The sequence below is a fragment of the Schistocerca americana genome, chromosome 6 (assembly GCF_021461395.2).
Source record: "Schistocerca americana isolate TAMUIC-IGC-003095 chromosome 6, iqSchAmer2.1, whole genome shotgun sequence".
Taxonomy (NCBI): domain Eukaryota; kingdom Metazoa; phylum Arthropoda; class Insecta; order Orthoptera; family Acrididae; genus Schistocerca; species Schistocerca americana.
The window spans coordinates 167,280,365-167,297,154 of record NC_060124.1 but is presented as its reverse complement, the minus strand read 5'-3'; the positions used below and the strand labels follow the sequence as shown (position 1 = coordinate 167,297,154).

Below are 16,790 nucleotides of genomic sequence, written 5' to 3'. Positions count from 1 at the left end.
TGGATGTGTGTGATGTCCTTATGTTAGTTAGGTTTAAGTAGTTCTAAGTTCTAGGGGACTGATGACCTCAGATGTTAAGTCCCATAGTGCTCAGAGCCATTTGAACTATTTTTTTATACGAAGTTTGGTACCGATTTGAGTGTGTGACATCTGCAGGTTCGGGTGTTAGAAATCCGTGCGCTATCATCCACTGGTTTCCATCTAAGACCTCACAATAGAGGCATGCTGAAAAATATGGCTGGAATCATTGGCGGCTGAGAATTATGATATTCGCAGATGGTTTACTGTAACACCTAAGACAGTAGTTTTAATAAATCGATATACAGCTATTGGACCAAATCAGTATTTTTCGAAAATAAAGATAGAATATTCTCTAGATGTTAATGTGGTCCTTTAATGTCCCTGTAGCCGCGTTAGTAGCAACTACAATACTATATGCGACTGTTCTCTAGAAAATATCAAACACTGTACTTTCACGACGTATTATGTTGGATCAATATTCTGAGCGAATGTTGTGTCTTTAGAGTCAATTTGATTTTTCACAGCTTGTTCACTTTTGCTATCCCATGTGACGGAAATTTCCGGTGTAACGTCCCGCCGATAGCTAAGTCATTAGAGATGATAGAGTCCGGATTACGGGGGGAAGGAAATCGGCTGTGTCCTTTTCAAAGGGACCATCTCGACATTTGGCTTAAGCGATTTGGGGAAATAATGGAATACGTAAATCTAGATAGCCGGACGAGGATTTGAACCGTCGTCCTCACAAAAGCAAGCGCCTCAAATCATCAGGAGTGGCGTGACGTCCGCTCTAGATTACAGTCGTTGCCTTCCCATGTTTTCATGTTCCGATGTGTTGCTCAGTTTTGGCTCGTTCATCCATTGCCTTCGTGGCATGCTTTACTCTTTCGTCTTCGCGATCTCATCTGAACCACCTTAGATATGCTTACCTGGACTGCTTGCCTGGACTGCGTAGGGAATTCGGCAAAGAGTCGATGAACTGAACAGGGCCAACCAGCAGGTGTCTTTCTGGAGCTGGGCGGCACCACACGCTTTAGCATTTTGCAGCGCCGCTTGCGCCCTTCCAGCCACTGCGACCTCGCGCAGGCCTTGGCAGCTTCCTCGCCTTCGGCGCCGACAGACGAGCGCAGTTCCCGTTCTTTGAGCTCCTGATCGGCGATGAGGCAAAGCGCCTTCCTGGCTACTACCGAATAGCTGTCGCAGGTAGCTAGGCACCCACGTCTGCTGTTACTTGATTCCACAGTTTCATAAATTTTTCCTTCATCTATATTCATCAAACTGACGTCTCGTGTTCACTTAATCCATGTGATTGCAACTTTCTTATTGCAAAACGGTATCGGTAATCTTGCGAATGATCCAGTTTTGCTGTGTAAATGTTTCGATTTTGGTAGGAAGAACGTTTTTCAAATCTTATATCCCGAAGCCAACTTGCTAGAACATACTATTTTTCTCCGATCGTTGAAATCCTGTTCTTCGCTTTGTCTTTAATTACTTCTGCAGCTTGTTCAAAAGTGACACCAATGGGGTTTCCATTTTCGTACCTTGCCGTATCCTGGAAGTTTTATGCATGTATTTAACTCAGTACGGAGACGGTCCCCCGTCTAGTGGACGATCGTTGATCAGCCTCTCTATTATCATCAGTAGCTTGAAAGGTAGGGGGTGGGTGCATCGTTGCTGCATGTCAGGCGAACATGAGAGGGAGCGGTTGCTAGAATAAGTAGTGTGTAAGCCTAGGAACCGATGACCTCAGCAGTTTGGTTCTATTTGGCTTACCACAAAAAAATAAAATAAAATAAAATAAAAAAATTCTACTTTTGAACTTCGGGAAGTCAACAGTAAGGTGATCCCATCTTGCGGAATTTGCTGCCCACTCACGTTACAGATAGCTTTGTGGCTTGATACTTTATAGACAGTACATTGTACATATATTTTGTACAATTTTTGTACAAAAATCAACTAACAGGAGTAAACAGGCTAAAAATGTCGCTGTACGTCTACGTCGTTGCGTTTGTACTGAAGAAGCTCATCGTTTGGTCACACGATGCTTTATGACCCCGTTCTAGCCCATCCCATCATAGAAAAGCTCATTTCGTCAGTGGCAACTGAACGAGTCTTACCTGCATCAGTGAACTTAAACAAACGAAGTTCCTTGTACTAGTTGAGGATGAACCACAAAATTATCCAAGTTGCACATTCTTATCAAAACGAAAACGAAGTCTTTCTCCACAGTATTTAGTGATGTGTCAAATATATATAAAAATCTCTTCGCTGTTGTGAATAGTCTCGCAATAGATAAAAACATCTCGTGATAGTCTGCTGAAGTCAAATAATGCCGGTACTGAATCCAAAGGAATTTGGCAGAAAATATTGTTTTTCTGCTATGCTACCGTAGATTTTCTCGTAACTGTCGTAACACCTGAACGTTTCCTTCTACAGTAAATTCTATGATTAACAGTTTATTAGGCACGATATTTATGTAACGACACTCGTCCCACATTTCAAAGAAAGGTTAGATATCAACTTCCTGTCACTACCCAACTCGTTGGCTTAAAAACTCAGCTGGACAAAGATGGAGAACAAATCGGACGTGCTCTTGGCCAAGAAAGCTGTATACACCAAGGACCGTACCACGAATATAACGGAAGGAAGATCACAAATTAGTGAAAATTAATAAATATAAACTGAAAGGGAATTACAACAAAAATATTTTCGTATCTGACAAATATGGTATGATTTCTGTCTGTATCTCTCTTATCTAGGGACACAAAGATAATTTTATGCAAATTTTATCACTCATTAATTCAAGAACTTATTAGCTAAAGAAAATAGCTTCTAATTCAAGAAAGTATCCTTCATTTTATTATTTGTACTATTGAATTGAAATGTTGACACTATGGCCAATAGTTATGTATTTCGAGCACGATGTAAGCTCTACAATGATCGCTTTTCACAATCAGTTTTAGGTCATCCTTTGTAATATTTCATTTTTGTGGATTACTAACCTCAGTGACGACAAACACTTCCATTATTGCAAGATTAACTTTCAGTCTTTAGTGGATTACGGCTCCTGTGTCATTTACAAACTAGTGAAATATTCTATCTACTGTATCTCTATTTCCCTGAGACGACTATTGCTAAAAGCGTTTACAGTCTATTTTTCACAATGCGTCTAGCGCCAGCTCCCAGAAACGAAAACATACTCTGTAACCTGAGAAACAAGTTTACTGGAGTAGCATTACGAGAAACCTGCTCGCACTCCTAAAGTAACTTTGCGGTCAACAAAGGTCTTGCCATGTTATTATGGGTGTGGCTCGCCTACTTTTTACGTCATAATTACTGTATTTACACAACAAGGAAAACGCGAAGGTACAAAATAAGCGGGGACAAAGGTACATATCTAGAAAATAGCTACGTCGGTCGAGTATAAGAGGGAGCGATGCTGTACCTCATCAAAAGTAGAACCTAAAAAGTACAGTATAGCTGCACAGCCAAAAGTGTCACATAACTACCAAAACAAATTAAGAAAGCTACTGGATGTTTCAGCCGTCTTGCAATTATGAAGGTATATATGGGCATCTGACGACGACGACATACCATCGAAACATTAAGACAGTGCCATTCGCGTTCGGTACGAACAAAGACATATCTAGAATTTATAAATCATATATCTTTCAACTAGCTGGGTACTCTTCAGTGGGTACTTGTTTATCTATCGATTACTGGCATGTAAAATGCTTGTAAGGTAACAAGCGGTGGCAGAGAGTAGATTTCTTCATATCACAGCTTGTCATTCGCGAGGATTCCTTGATGGCCGTAATTTACCAGAGAATGATTGGTTTCACACGATTATTAGAAGGCCTTGCCTTTCGTTATCGTTCTAACAGTGTATGTTTGTCCGGCTGCTTGCTGTAGTTGGATAAACACGTAGCAAAATTACGTAATTATTTGACACTCAACAATAGCGATCGGACAATCCAATACAGGGATCAACAAAGTGTTTGATTCTTATTGCGTTACAGTCCAGCTGAGGGCAAAGTTGAAGTCACTAAATTAGCTTTACGCTTTCTGCAACACTCTTTCACTCATTAGTCCGCTCTTTCCTCATTTCTACAGCCCATTCTCTTCCCTGCTCTGTTGGAACTGTCTTCGAAATTTTATTTTTTCATACTAGTGTTTTTGTGTCATTATTTCTTCTTCTAGGTCTCTGTGCACTTTTTCAGAATGAACAGTTTTTTATGTAAGTCTGTTAGGATTCATTCTATGGATATGACCATAGAACAGAACTCTTCTTACACTAAACGGGGTTCTATCCGCTTTTCCACATTCTTTTAGGCAAATACAGAGCTGGTTACCATTTGATGATTTGTCCCTCCACAAGATCTGCAGTGTTTCGAAGTGCAAATATGATTGAAGGGAGTCGTTTTAGGAGTTCAGAAATGGCGTTTCCCTCCCATTTAAATTCTCATCACTACGGAAGCCAAAAATTTTGAAGTTTTCACCCTTCTCATTGCTTCCTTACCAGATTTATGATCAGTGTAGCACCTCTGGAGGTGTAAAACTGAATATGTCGTGTCTTTTTTGAAACTGAAAGAGATCATTTGCAGAAAATCAATCAACAACAATTTTAAGAACATTATTTACCGTACTGTGTATGGTTGGATTGATTACAGTGCTTGTGCCATCTACGAAAAGAAGTAATACTGCTTGCTGTATATCAGTCCAGAAGTTATTTAAATATAAGGGCGGTCAGAAATAGAAAAGTTTGTAAGGGTGTTGCAGGGTAGGTTGTGCTGAGAAATAATAGTTAAGAAAAAAAGTCGATGCACTGCGCCGTTTCCTAGTTAACTAGCACTGAAGTTGGGTATCAGACCGTTGCGCCCGAAATTTAAAGCGGTCCGCCAGATAGCGTAGATGATGGCGCACGAGGCTGCTCAGCGTTTGGCTCAGGTTGGTGCCTTACTGAGGTCCGAAGTCCAATTATTGCATTGCTCTCTTTTTTGGTTTTACGAAACTAAAAGAATACCTTTGGCGACACCGTCTCTGGCGGGTCCCATGAATTTGAGGGCAACGGTGTGATTGGCAAACTTCGGAAACGGTGCAAAATACTTTTTTTTTCTTAGCAATTATTTTTGAAATCCAACATAACCCGCAACAACCTTACAAGCTTTTCAGATTGTTTCTGACCACCCTGTATGACTAACGCTAGTGGACCTGGAATAGAACTTTGTGGAACACCACAAGTGACTGGTCCCCGGTTACAACTACACTACTGACCATAAAAACTGCTACACCAAGAAGAAATGCAGATGATCAACGGGTGTTCATTGGATCGATATATTATACTAGAACTGACATGTTATTACATTTTCACGCAGTTTGGGTGCATAGATCCTGAGAAATCATTATTCAGAACAGCCACCTCTGGCCGTAATAACAGCCTTGATAAGCCTTGGCATTGAGTCAAACAGAGCTTGGATGGCGTGTACAGGTACAGCTGCCCATGCTGCTTCAACACGATACCACAGTTCATCAAGAGTAGTGACTGGCGTATTGTGACGAGCCAGTTGCTCGGCCCACCACTGACCAGACGTTTTCAATTGGTGAGAGATCTGGAGAATGTGCTGGCCAGGGCAGCAGTCGAACATTTTCTGTATCCAGAAAGGCCCGTACAGGACCTGCAACATGCGGTCGTGCATTATCCTGCAGGGATCGAATAAAGGGTAGAGCCACGGGTCGTAAAACATCTGAAATGTAACGTCCTCTGTTCAAAGTGCCGTCAATGCGAACAAGAGGTGACTGAGACGTGTAACCAATAGCACCCCATACCATCACGCCAGGTGATACGCCAGTATGGCGATGACGAATACACACATCCAATGTGCGTTCACCGCGATGTCGCCAAACGCGGATGCGACCATCACGATGCTGTAAACTGAACCTGGATTCATCCGAAAAAATTACGTTTTGCCATTCGTGCACCCAGGTTCGTTGTTGAGTACACCATCGCAGGCGCTCCTGTCTATGATGCAGCGTTAAGGGTAACCGCAGCCATGATCTCCGAGCTGATAGTCCATGCTGCTGCAAACGAAGTGTTCGTGCAGAGGGTTGTTGTCTTGCAAACGTCCCCATCCGTTGACTCAGGGGTCGAGACGTGGCTGCACGATCCGTTACAGCCATGCAGATAAGATACCTGTCATCTCGACTGCTAGTGATACGAGGCCGTCGGGATCCAGCACGGCGTTTCGTATTACCCTTACGAACCCACCGGTTCCATATTCTGCTAACAGTCGTTCGATATCGACCAACGCGAGGCAATGTCGCGATAGGATAAACCGTAATCGCGATAGGCTACATTCCGACCTTTAGCAAAGTCGGAAACGTGACGGTGCGCATTTCTCCTCCTTACACGAGGCATCACAACAACGTTTCGCCAGGCAACGCCGGTCAACTGCTGTTTGTGCAAGAGAAATCGGTTGGAAACTTTCCTCATGTCAGCACGTTGTAGGTGTCGCCATCGGCGCCAACCTTGTGTGAATGCTCTGAAAAGCTAATCATTTGCATATCACACGAACTTCTTCCTGTCGGTTAAATTTCGCGTCTGTAGCACGTCATCTTCGTGGTGTAGCAGTTTTAATGGCCAGTAGTGTAGGTGAGTGAGAGACTGCTGGAGCGTGAGTGAGTGTGGGCGGTGCTGACACTGTGCGCGTGCTCTGTGTCGGTTGCAGTGCCCGAGTACGAGGTGGTGCGCGTGTGGAAGCGGCCGCTGCCCGGCCCCGCGGCCGGCGCCGGCGAGCACCGCGTGCTGCTCGCGGCGTTCGGCCGCCCGCTGCGGCTGCACCTGCGGCCGCACTCCGGCCTGCTGAGCGCGGGCCGGCTGCGCGTCTGGGAGGCCACCGCCGGCAACGGGTCCGCCGACGTCACCTACACCGAGCTGCCGCAGGTAAACACACGCCGCGCCGCGCCAGCTGCCGCCACAGTCACTTCTTAAGTAATAGAACCCAGTACGTTGTCTTCGATGTTGAGTGTTCATCGGAGGTGAGGGTATCATCTGGAGTGCCCCAGGGAAGTAGTAATAGAGCCCAGTACGTTGTCCTCGATGGTGAGTGTTCATCGGAGGTGAGGCTATTATCTGAAGTGCCCCAGGGAAGTTAGGTAGGTCCGCTGTTGTTTTCTATCTACATAAATGATCTTGTGGAACAGGTTGGATAGCAATGTGCGGCTGTTTGGTAATGATGCTGTGGTGTACGGGAAGGTATCGTCGTTGAGTGACTGTAGGAGGATACAAGATGACTTGGACAGGATTTGTGATTGGTGTACGGAATGGCAGCTAACTCTAAATATAGATAAATGTAAATTAATGCAGATGAATAGGAAAAAGAATCCTGTAATGTTTGAATACTCCGTTAGTAGTCTAGCGCTTGACACAGTCACGTCTATTAAATATTTGCGCGTAACATTGCAAAGCGATATGAAGTGGGACAAGCATGTAATGGCAGTTGTGGGGAAGGCGGATAGCCGTCTTCGGTTCATTGGTAGAATTTTGGGAATATGTGGTTCATCTGCAAAGGAGACCGCTTATAAAACACTAATACGACCCGTTCTTGAGTACTGCTCCCTATCAGGTCGGATTGAGGTAGGACATAGAAGCAATTCAGACGCGGGCTGCTAGATTTGTTACTGGTAGGTTTGATCATCACGCGAGTGTTACGGAAATGCTTCAGGAACTCGGGCGGGAGTCCCTAGAGGAAAGGAGGCGTTCTTTTCGTAAATCGCTATTGAGGAAATTTAGAGAACCAGCATTTGAGGCTGACTGCAGTACAATTTTACTGCCGCCAACTTACATTTGCGGAAAGACTACAAAGATAAGATAAAAGAAATTAGGGCTCGTACAGAGGCATATAGGCAGTCATTTTTCTCTCGTTCTGTTTGGGAGTGGAACAGGGAGAGAAGACGCTAGTTGTGGTACGAGGTACCCTCCGCCACGCACCGTATGGTGGATTGCGTAGTATGTATGTAAATGTAGATGCAGTCTAACATTAGCGCTAAGCGCAATTTGAGAATCGTGTAGCACGCGTGACGTGACACGATTAGGCGCGACCCGCACATGTTGAGACGCGTATGACGGGTGTGCCCTTTGGTAGGAGGAGCCCGCACGTGTCAGGGTCCAGTTACTGATCAACTCCTTGCCAAACAGACGATGTGTGATTCACGAATTTAACAATTACTATTGTTGGACTTGAGTTCAGAATCAGATACGGATACTAATGCTAAAAGACGAAGCGTTCCTTTATTCATTAATGAATAAAAAAATTCAAATCATCAAATACATAATTTTTTTAAAGAAAAAGTAGTGGACAATTTCAGACTACGACTAGGATGAGTGATACTGATTTCACAAATTACTTCAGAATGACTGTTGTTGTTGTTGTGGTCTTCACTCCTGAGACTGGTTTGATGTAGCTCTCCATGCTACTCTATCCTGTACAAGCTTCTTCATCTCCCAGTACTAACTGCAGCCTACATCCTTCTGAATCTGTTAGTGTATTCATCTCTTGGTCTCCCTCTACGATTTTTACCCTCCAATACTAAATTGGTGATCCCTTGATGACTCAGAACATGTCTTACCAACCGATCCCTTCTTCTGGTCAAGTTGTGCCACAAACTTCTCTTCTCCCCAATTCTATTCAATACCCCCTTATTAGTTATGTGATCTACCCATATAATCTTCAGCATTCTTCTGTAGCACCACATTTCGAAAGCTTCTATTCTCTTCTTGTCCAAACTATTTATCGTCCATGTTTCACTTCCATACTCCTTACAAATACTTTCAGAAACGACTTCCTGATGTTAACATATTTCTCTTCTTCAGAAACGCTTTCCTTGCCATTGCCAATCTACATTTTATATCTTCTCTACTTCGACCATCATCAGTTATTTTGCTCCCCAAATAGTAATACTTCTTTACTACTTTAAGTGTCTCATTTTATAATATAATTCCCTCAACATCACCCGACTTAATTCGACTACATTCCATTATCCTCGTTTTGCTTTTTGCTTTTGTTGATGTTCATCTTATACCCTCCTTTCAAAACACTGTCCATTCCGTTCAACTGCTCTTCCAAGTCCTTTGCTGTCTCTAACAGAATTACAATGTCATCGGCGAACCTCAAAGTTTTTATTTATTCTCCATGGATTTTAATACCTACTCTGAATTTTTCTTTTGTTTCCTTTACTGCTTGCTCAACATACAGATTGAATAACATCGTGGCGAGGCTACAACTCTGTCTCACTCCCTTCCCAACCACTGCATCCCTTTCACGCCCCTCGACTCTTATAACTGCCATGTGGTTTCTGTACAAATTGTAACTAGCCTTTCGCTCCCTGTATTTTACCCCTGCCACCTTCAGAATTTGAAAGAGAGTATTCCTGGCAACATTGTGAAAAGCTTTCTCTAAGTCTACAAACGCTAGAATCTTAGATTTGCCTTTCCTTAATCTTTCTTCTAAGATATGTCGTAAGGTCAGTATTGCCTCACGTGTTTCAACATTTCTACAGAATCCAAACTGATCTTCCCCGAGGTCGGCTTCTACCAGTTTCTCCAGTCGTCTGTAAAGAATTCGCGTTAGTATTTTGGAGCTGTGACTAAAAACCAATTTTGTGTAGTAAATGGGGTCATACATCACACCATTGACTCAAATTGATGCAATGCACAGGAACAGGTGCAACTGAACAAAAACTGGCCGTATTTTCGAGGTAGCTGATGAACACTGACATTTATTTTCTTTATTTAAGAAATTATGAAATGTAGCACCCATGCACTTAGGAATTTTATTTTCAACCCACCGACGCAAAACGTATCACAGAACTCCCTGCGTTCACTCACTGATTCTATTAACTTTCTTCTACCATTGTGGAAAGTAAACTATTGGTCCAGTGCACAACATGATGGTCTGTGTGTCGTCAGTAGCTGAGAATAATGCACGTGACGGGAATGAGCCTGCGTCTGAGGGGAAGAGTTCGCATCGTTCGAAAAACATTGTCATGAAAGTGGATCTCCCTTTGTCAGCAATACATTCAACAAATTACATATATCAAATGACCACGCTCTTCCAGGGAACTCATACTTTCGGAATACTACCGACCACTTCATCATTTGTGTAGCCTGTTGCATAATTAGTTTATTAATGCTGATACTGTTATACAACCACTGATATCTGAAATGCTTTTTTTCGTCACGACAAAAAAATGGTTCAAATGGTTCTGAGCACTATGCGACTGAGGTCATCAGTCGCCTAGAACTTAGAAGTAATTAAATCTAACTAACCTAAGGACATCACACACATCCATGCCCGAGGCAGGATTCGAACCTGCGACCGTAGCGGTCGCCCGGCTCCAGACTGTAGCGCCTAGAACCGCACGGCCACTCAGGCGGCTCCGTCACGACAAGCCTATTAAAAAACATTGCCGTTCATGGAGGTTTCTCGATTGTTTTTAGCTTCCAGTGGAAATGTGATGTCCACATGTATGTAATATAATGTCTCTTATTAGATCCATGTCCAAGTAATCGCAGTGAAACATATATGCTTTAAATCTTGGACACTTTTGACCACGAACAGAAACGGATCACACCTGTGGAAGTAAATTGTTTTCAGATTTCTGTAACAGCTCGTACAGCACGTAGCTAGCCTTGTTTCATTTTCCTGCCTTGCTTCTCAATCACATGATTTTATAATACTCCTTATTTCCGTATTCACTACGCTAACGATGAGTGGGCTGTTCCTTCTTGCTGTCTGAAAACATTGTGGAGCTAGAAGATACAATCACTTTGGCTAATGGCTCACCGGTTAGCGAACTGTTCATTGGCTCACCGGTTAGCGAACTGTTCATTGTTCTTGACAAAAGAAAGAAACAAAAAAAGAAAGCTACACAAATGTAAATAACTGAAAAGTATACACGGAACACTACTCAATGACAATAAAATTCTGTACATAATGACGCTATACTTTTCGGATAGCCAATAATACTGCTGCGTATATGCGCCGCGCTGAAGTGAGCATGTGGCAGGACTGCTTTCCCGCGCCCCGCCTCGCACCTCTCGCGCGGCGCGGCAAAACTGTGCCACAACCACCAGCGTCGCGCAACCTGGCGCTGGCGTGAGTCGCGTCCCCGTCGCGACGCGTCTCAATTTGTGCGGTCCCATCTGAACCTGTGAAGTTACAGAAACGTGCGCTGTCCTGCCCGCGCCACACACGCTATACGCGTCTCAATTTGCAACACTAACTGCTGTAAAACTCCATCTTCAGTATATCATATAATTATCGACCGCCTTTATAAATTTTAAAATGTTGTCATAGCCCACACACTGAGAGATTCACTCTTGCGTTAAAATTTTAACACAGTAAGTCAAGTACTTATGTCAGGAAGTCAGTACATTGTTGAGGCAGCGTACTCACGGCACGAAACTGACCCACACTATCTTCATCTAGTTCATTTCATCTAGTTTGAGAATGAAAGCACTTAGTGACTTGCAACACACTTTACACATAATTTCAAATCTTTTCGAAACTTTTTCTCGCTGAAGCCACCCGTAAAATGATGAAAGGAGAAAAGTTTATCGCTTACTACGTTTTCACTGTTCATTCAGTACAACTCCAGCAGTAGCCATGACGTTTTCATTTCTTTGTTGTTTACTACTAACTATTCCCAGTTCTGGCTCTGACTTTTCGATTACTCCATCGATAAACATCCTGAAACAAATAAAACTAACATAATTAGGTTCAAATGATTCAAATGGCTATGAGCACTATGGGACTCAACATCTGTGGGCATCAGTCCCCTAGAACTTGGAACTACTTAAACCTAACTAACCTAAGGACATCACACACATCCATGCCCTGGGCAGGATTCGAACCTGCGACCGCAGCGGTAGCGCGGTTCCATGCTGAAGCGCCTAGAACCGCTCGTCCACAACGGCCGGCTAACATAATTAGGATTCTGATCTTCAACCATCAAGGTTTTACAGGCTTGAAATCAAACGTTTCGCACATTATCTCATTTGTGAAGTAATCACACGTCTGAAGCTGTTTATGCATGGAAGTTAGATTCTTTACAGAATCGGTGAGTGGGGTTTACTGAGATCCGACCACTGTATTGGGATACTATCAGGTCAATGCAGCACTCTACCTTGTTACTAACGTCTCCTGACGATAACCTCCACTACAAAAAAAGACAGCAGATAACCCCAAGATTTCTCAATACTTCCAGAGTCATCATAAACAGAATACAAAAAGTCCTCGACACACACCTGCGACACTTACACAGCACACACTACCAACATAGTTTTGTTAGTTATCTGGGTGCCAAGAGATCTAAACAGCGTTCTTTAAAACAAAAACATCCTGTTTCAGCATAAAAACGTTTGCAGCACACGCCATAGGCCGTTTAAATCTGTTTCTTGAACTCTACCAGTAGAAGTGATTTCCTAAGCTGTACAGTATCTCGCATGGTGCGGGAACTGGCATTTGACACTAAACAATAAATAGTGTGAGGTCCTCCGGGTGAGTACTAAAAAGTTCCGTTACATTTCGGTTGCACGACAAATAATACAAATTTAGAGGTTGTAGATTCAACTAAGTACCTAGTGATTACAGTTATAAACAACTCGAACTGGAATCATCGTTCCATTTCACGTCGCTTTGCAAAGTTACGACCAGATATTTAATAGACGTGACTGTGTGAAGCAGCACACCACCCCACTAATACCACATTCGAGCACTACAGAATTCTTTTTCCCTCTAATCTGCATTTTCTTGCGTTTTTCTACATTTACAGCTAGTTGCCATTCATCACACCAAATAGAAATACTGTGTAAATCATCCTGTATATTCCGGTAGTCATTCAAAGCCGGCACTTCCCATACACTACAGCGTCATCAGCATTCTCTCTCACCCTGTCCGTCACATCAATTACGTACGTAGAGTATAAGAGGGTCCTATCCCACTTCCCTGGAACATTCTTGACGATACCTTTTTCTCTGATGAACACTGGCCGTGCAGGACAGCGTCCTGAATTCTACTGCTTAAGAATTCTTTGAGCCACTGACATTTCTAGGAACGTATTGCGTATGTTCGGACCTTCATTAACAGTCTTCAATTGGACAGTGTGACCCGCCAGGGTAGCCGAGCGCGCTAACGCTCTGCTTCCTGGACCCGGGTAGGCGCGCCGGCCCCAGATCGAATCCGCCCGGCAGTTTAATGACAGCGGCCTGTGTGCCGGCCAGCCTGGATGTGGTTTTTAGGCGGTTTTTCACATCTCCCTAGGTGAATACCGGGCTGGTCCCCGCATCCCGCCTCAGTTCAAAAATGGCTCTGAGCACTATGGGACTTAACTGCTGTGGTCATCAGTCCCCCAGAAATTAGAACTACTTAAACCTAACTAACCTAAGGACATCACACACATCCATGCCCGAGGCAGGATTCGAGCCTGCGACCGTAGCGGTCACGCGGTTCCGGACTGTAGCGCCTAGAACCGCACGGCCACTCCGGCCGGCCCGCCTCAGTTGCACGGCTCGCAGACATTTGAACACTTTCGCACTATTCCATGGATTACACTAGTTGCTGACAGTTGGGGTACACTAATCCCGTCCTGGGGGGGTAGGGGGGGGGGCGGCAGCAAGGGCATCTGGCCACCCCTTAAACTAACATTGCCAAATCCGATTAACCATGCCGACCCACCCTCACTGCAGGAAAAGGCACAAGCGAAAGAAAGAAAGAAATTGGGGCAGTGTCCCAAACGCTTTCCGGAAGTCCATGAGTAAGGAACCTGTGCGTTGCCCTTCATCCATGGTTTGCACGATATCGTCTGAGAAAAGAGCAAGCTGTTACGCCCGAGCGATGTTCGACACAAGGCTCTCACACTTCGGGAAGGAAAGATGTCAGTGCGCGAGACGGATAGGGAAAACCTTCCCAATTATGCAGCTGAACCTGCCGCTCGGGGTCTCGCAGCCAACCACGCCGTACAGCTTTACTTTTTTACTTAAATAATGACAGAAGAAAGCAGGTGTTTACCGATGTGAAAATTACCGAACTATCAGTTTAATGAGTCACGGCTGCAAAATACTAACGCGAATTCTTTACAGACGAATGGAAAAACTGGTAGAAGCCGACCTCGGGGAAGATCAGTTTGGATTCCGTAAAAATATTGGAACATGTGAGGCAATACTGACCCTACGACTTATCTTAGAAGATAGATTAAGGAAAGGCAAACCTACGTTTCTAGTATTTGTAGACTTACAGAAATCTTTCCACAATGTTGCCAGGAATACTCTCTTTCAAATTCTGAAGTTGGAAGGGGTAAAATACAGGGAGCGAAAGACTATTTACAATTTGTACAGAAACCAGATGGCAGTTATAAGAGTCAAGGGGCATGAAAGGGAAGCAGTGGTTGGGAAGGGAGTCAGACAGGGTTGTAGCCTCTCTCCGATGTTATTCAATCTGTATATTGAGCAAGCAGTAAAGGAAACGAAAGTATAATTCGGAGTAGGTATTAAAATCCACGGAGAAGAAATAAAAACTTTGATGTTCGCCGATGACATTGTAATTCTGTCAAAGACAGCAAAGGACTTGGAAGAGCAGTTGAACGGAATGGACAGTGTCTTGAAAGGAGGATATAAGATGAACATCAACAAAAAGCAAAAGAAGGATAACAGAATGTAGTCGAATTAAGTCGGGTGATGCTGAGGGAATTAGATTAGGAAATGAGACACTTAAAGTAGTAAAGGAGTTTTGCTATTTGGGGAGCAAAATAGCTGATGATGGTCGAAGCAGAGAGGATATAAAATGTAGACTAGCAATGGCAAGGAAAGCATTTCTGAAGAAGAGAAATATGTTAACATCGAGTATTGATTTAAGTGTTAGGAAGTCGTTTCTGAAAGTATTTGTATGGAGTGTAGCCATGTATGGAAGTGAAACATGGACGATAAATAGTTTAGACAAGAAGAAAATAGAAGCTTTCTAAATGTGGTGCTACAGAAGAATTCTGAAGATTAGATGGGTAGATCACATAACTAATGAGAAGGTATTGACTAGAATTGGGGAGAAGAGAAATTTGTGACACAACTTGACTAGAAGAAGGGATCGGTTGGTAGGACATATTCTGAGGCATCAAGGGATCACCAATGTAGTATTGGAGGGCAGAGTGGGGGTAAAAATCGTGGAGGGAGACCAAGAGATGAATACACTAAGCAGATTCAGAAGGATGTAGGTTGCAGTAGCTACTGGGAGATGAATAAGCTTGCACAGGATAGAGTAGCATGGAGAGCTGCATCAAACCAGTCTGTGGACTGAAGACCACAACAACAATAGTGACAGAAGCAGAAAAATCTCGGCATATACACCGGCTCTGCTATACGTATAATGTGTACGACATAATCAGCACGAAGCAACACGGATGTTTCCTTTCGGCGAGCCACGGCCCCTTGTAGGGTGTTGCCTGCTGGGTGTCTACTCTCAGCTCCACGCCACACCGCCCAGCACCCAGCAGAGCAGAGCAGAGGAGGGCAAGAAAAGGCCGTTGCGAAAGCGGCGAGCGCGCCGCCGCGGCTTATGACACTGCCTGGCAGCGCATTGTAACGAGTTTCACTTTTGTCGCGCCGCGGCGGCAGCGGCAGATGCAACCGCCGCGTCCCACTTGCGGCCGGCGCCCGCCGCCATCTCCTCACACGAACCTTCTGTCCGACGCTTCTCAAGCCGTGCCTCACCAAAAAAGTCTTTCAGTCCACCAGGAGGCTCGTGGAGGCCTCAACGACCTCTGTAGGCTCAGCTTGCTGTCGGGACACAATTTATTTTCAATTCGGATAGCTTATTAGGGTTAGCATAGGTTTCGACCTTAGGGGAAAAGCACAACCACGTCATTCCACTTTCAGACGAGGCAAACCCTCCTAAAAACTCATCTGAGGTTGGGTGTATTGATTCCATTTTTCTTTATTTTTGTTCTTAGTGCTTTTAATACAGCTTATTTCTGCTTTGCCTTTAGTAACTGTTGTAGATGTGCTGGCATATTCGTTATGTTGGCTGTTTACATGATTTAGTCGCTTTCCCCTGGCTCCTTGTTATTAACTACTGTTGAGATGACGTGTGCTGGGTACGGGTATTTGACTCTCGCTCTTGGCAGTTGCAATGGAGATTCTGTTAATAGCTTAGCTACTATTTCGTTGTTTATCAGTCTATCTACCCAGCATTTCTCCGCCTGCTTAATCGACCTGTCGAGTATAGTTTCGAAGTTTAGTGCCGTTTGTAGGCATTTTGTTGGCTCATATCGGAGTTTTCCAGCAGTACGCACTATTCTCTCGTCTTCTGACATCATCCATGCTACTCGTGCTTCGTGACGTATGCACGTCTGCGTAGGATATTCCAGGATAGGCATCACGAACGTTTTGTATATGTGCATCCTCACGGGTATAGCTCCTCCTCCTCCTCCTCCTCCCTCCCTCCCTACCTCCCCCCCCCCCCCCCCCCCCCACTCAATGTTGTATTAGTATGATCTTGGCTATTTTGTTGTTTGCGACCGCGATTTTACGTTTGGTGTTACCTATTTTGCCACGTTTTGAGCCCTTACACTCTCTCTCCATAAACTGGCTGCTCCGTTTTGTTTCTTGGCGGGTTTATACTGGAACAGATTTCAGAGTACAGTGACGGTTATTTGTGACTTTGGTCGATTTGGGCGTATGCGCCACTTTTCCATCCGTTGTTGTACGGTGGCTATGTGCTGATTCA

At 44.1% G+C, this 16,790-nt stretch overlaps 1 protein-coding gene across 1 annotated transcript in view; it reads left to right on the top strand.

The window, feature by feature from the left end:
* LOC124619259 (A disintegrin and metalloproteinase with thrombospondin motifs 1) overlaps nucleotides 1–16,790 on the top strand; it is a 474,635-nt gene that overhangs the window by 273,224 nt on the left and 184,621 nt on the right. The window contains exon 4 of the mRNA XM_047145524.1: nucleotides 6,744–6,958. Coding sequence (XP_047001480.1) covers nucleotides 6,744–6,958 — 215 coding nt within the window. The remainder of the gene's footprint in view (nucleotides 1–6,743; nucleotides 6,959–16,790) is intronic.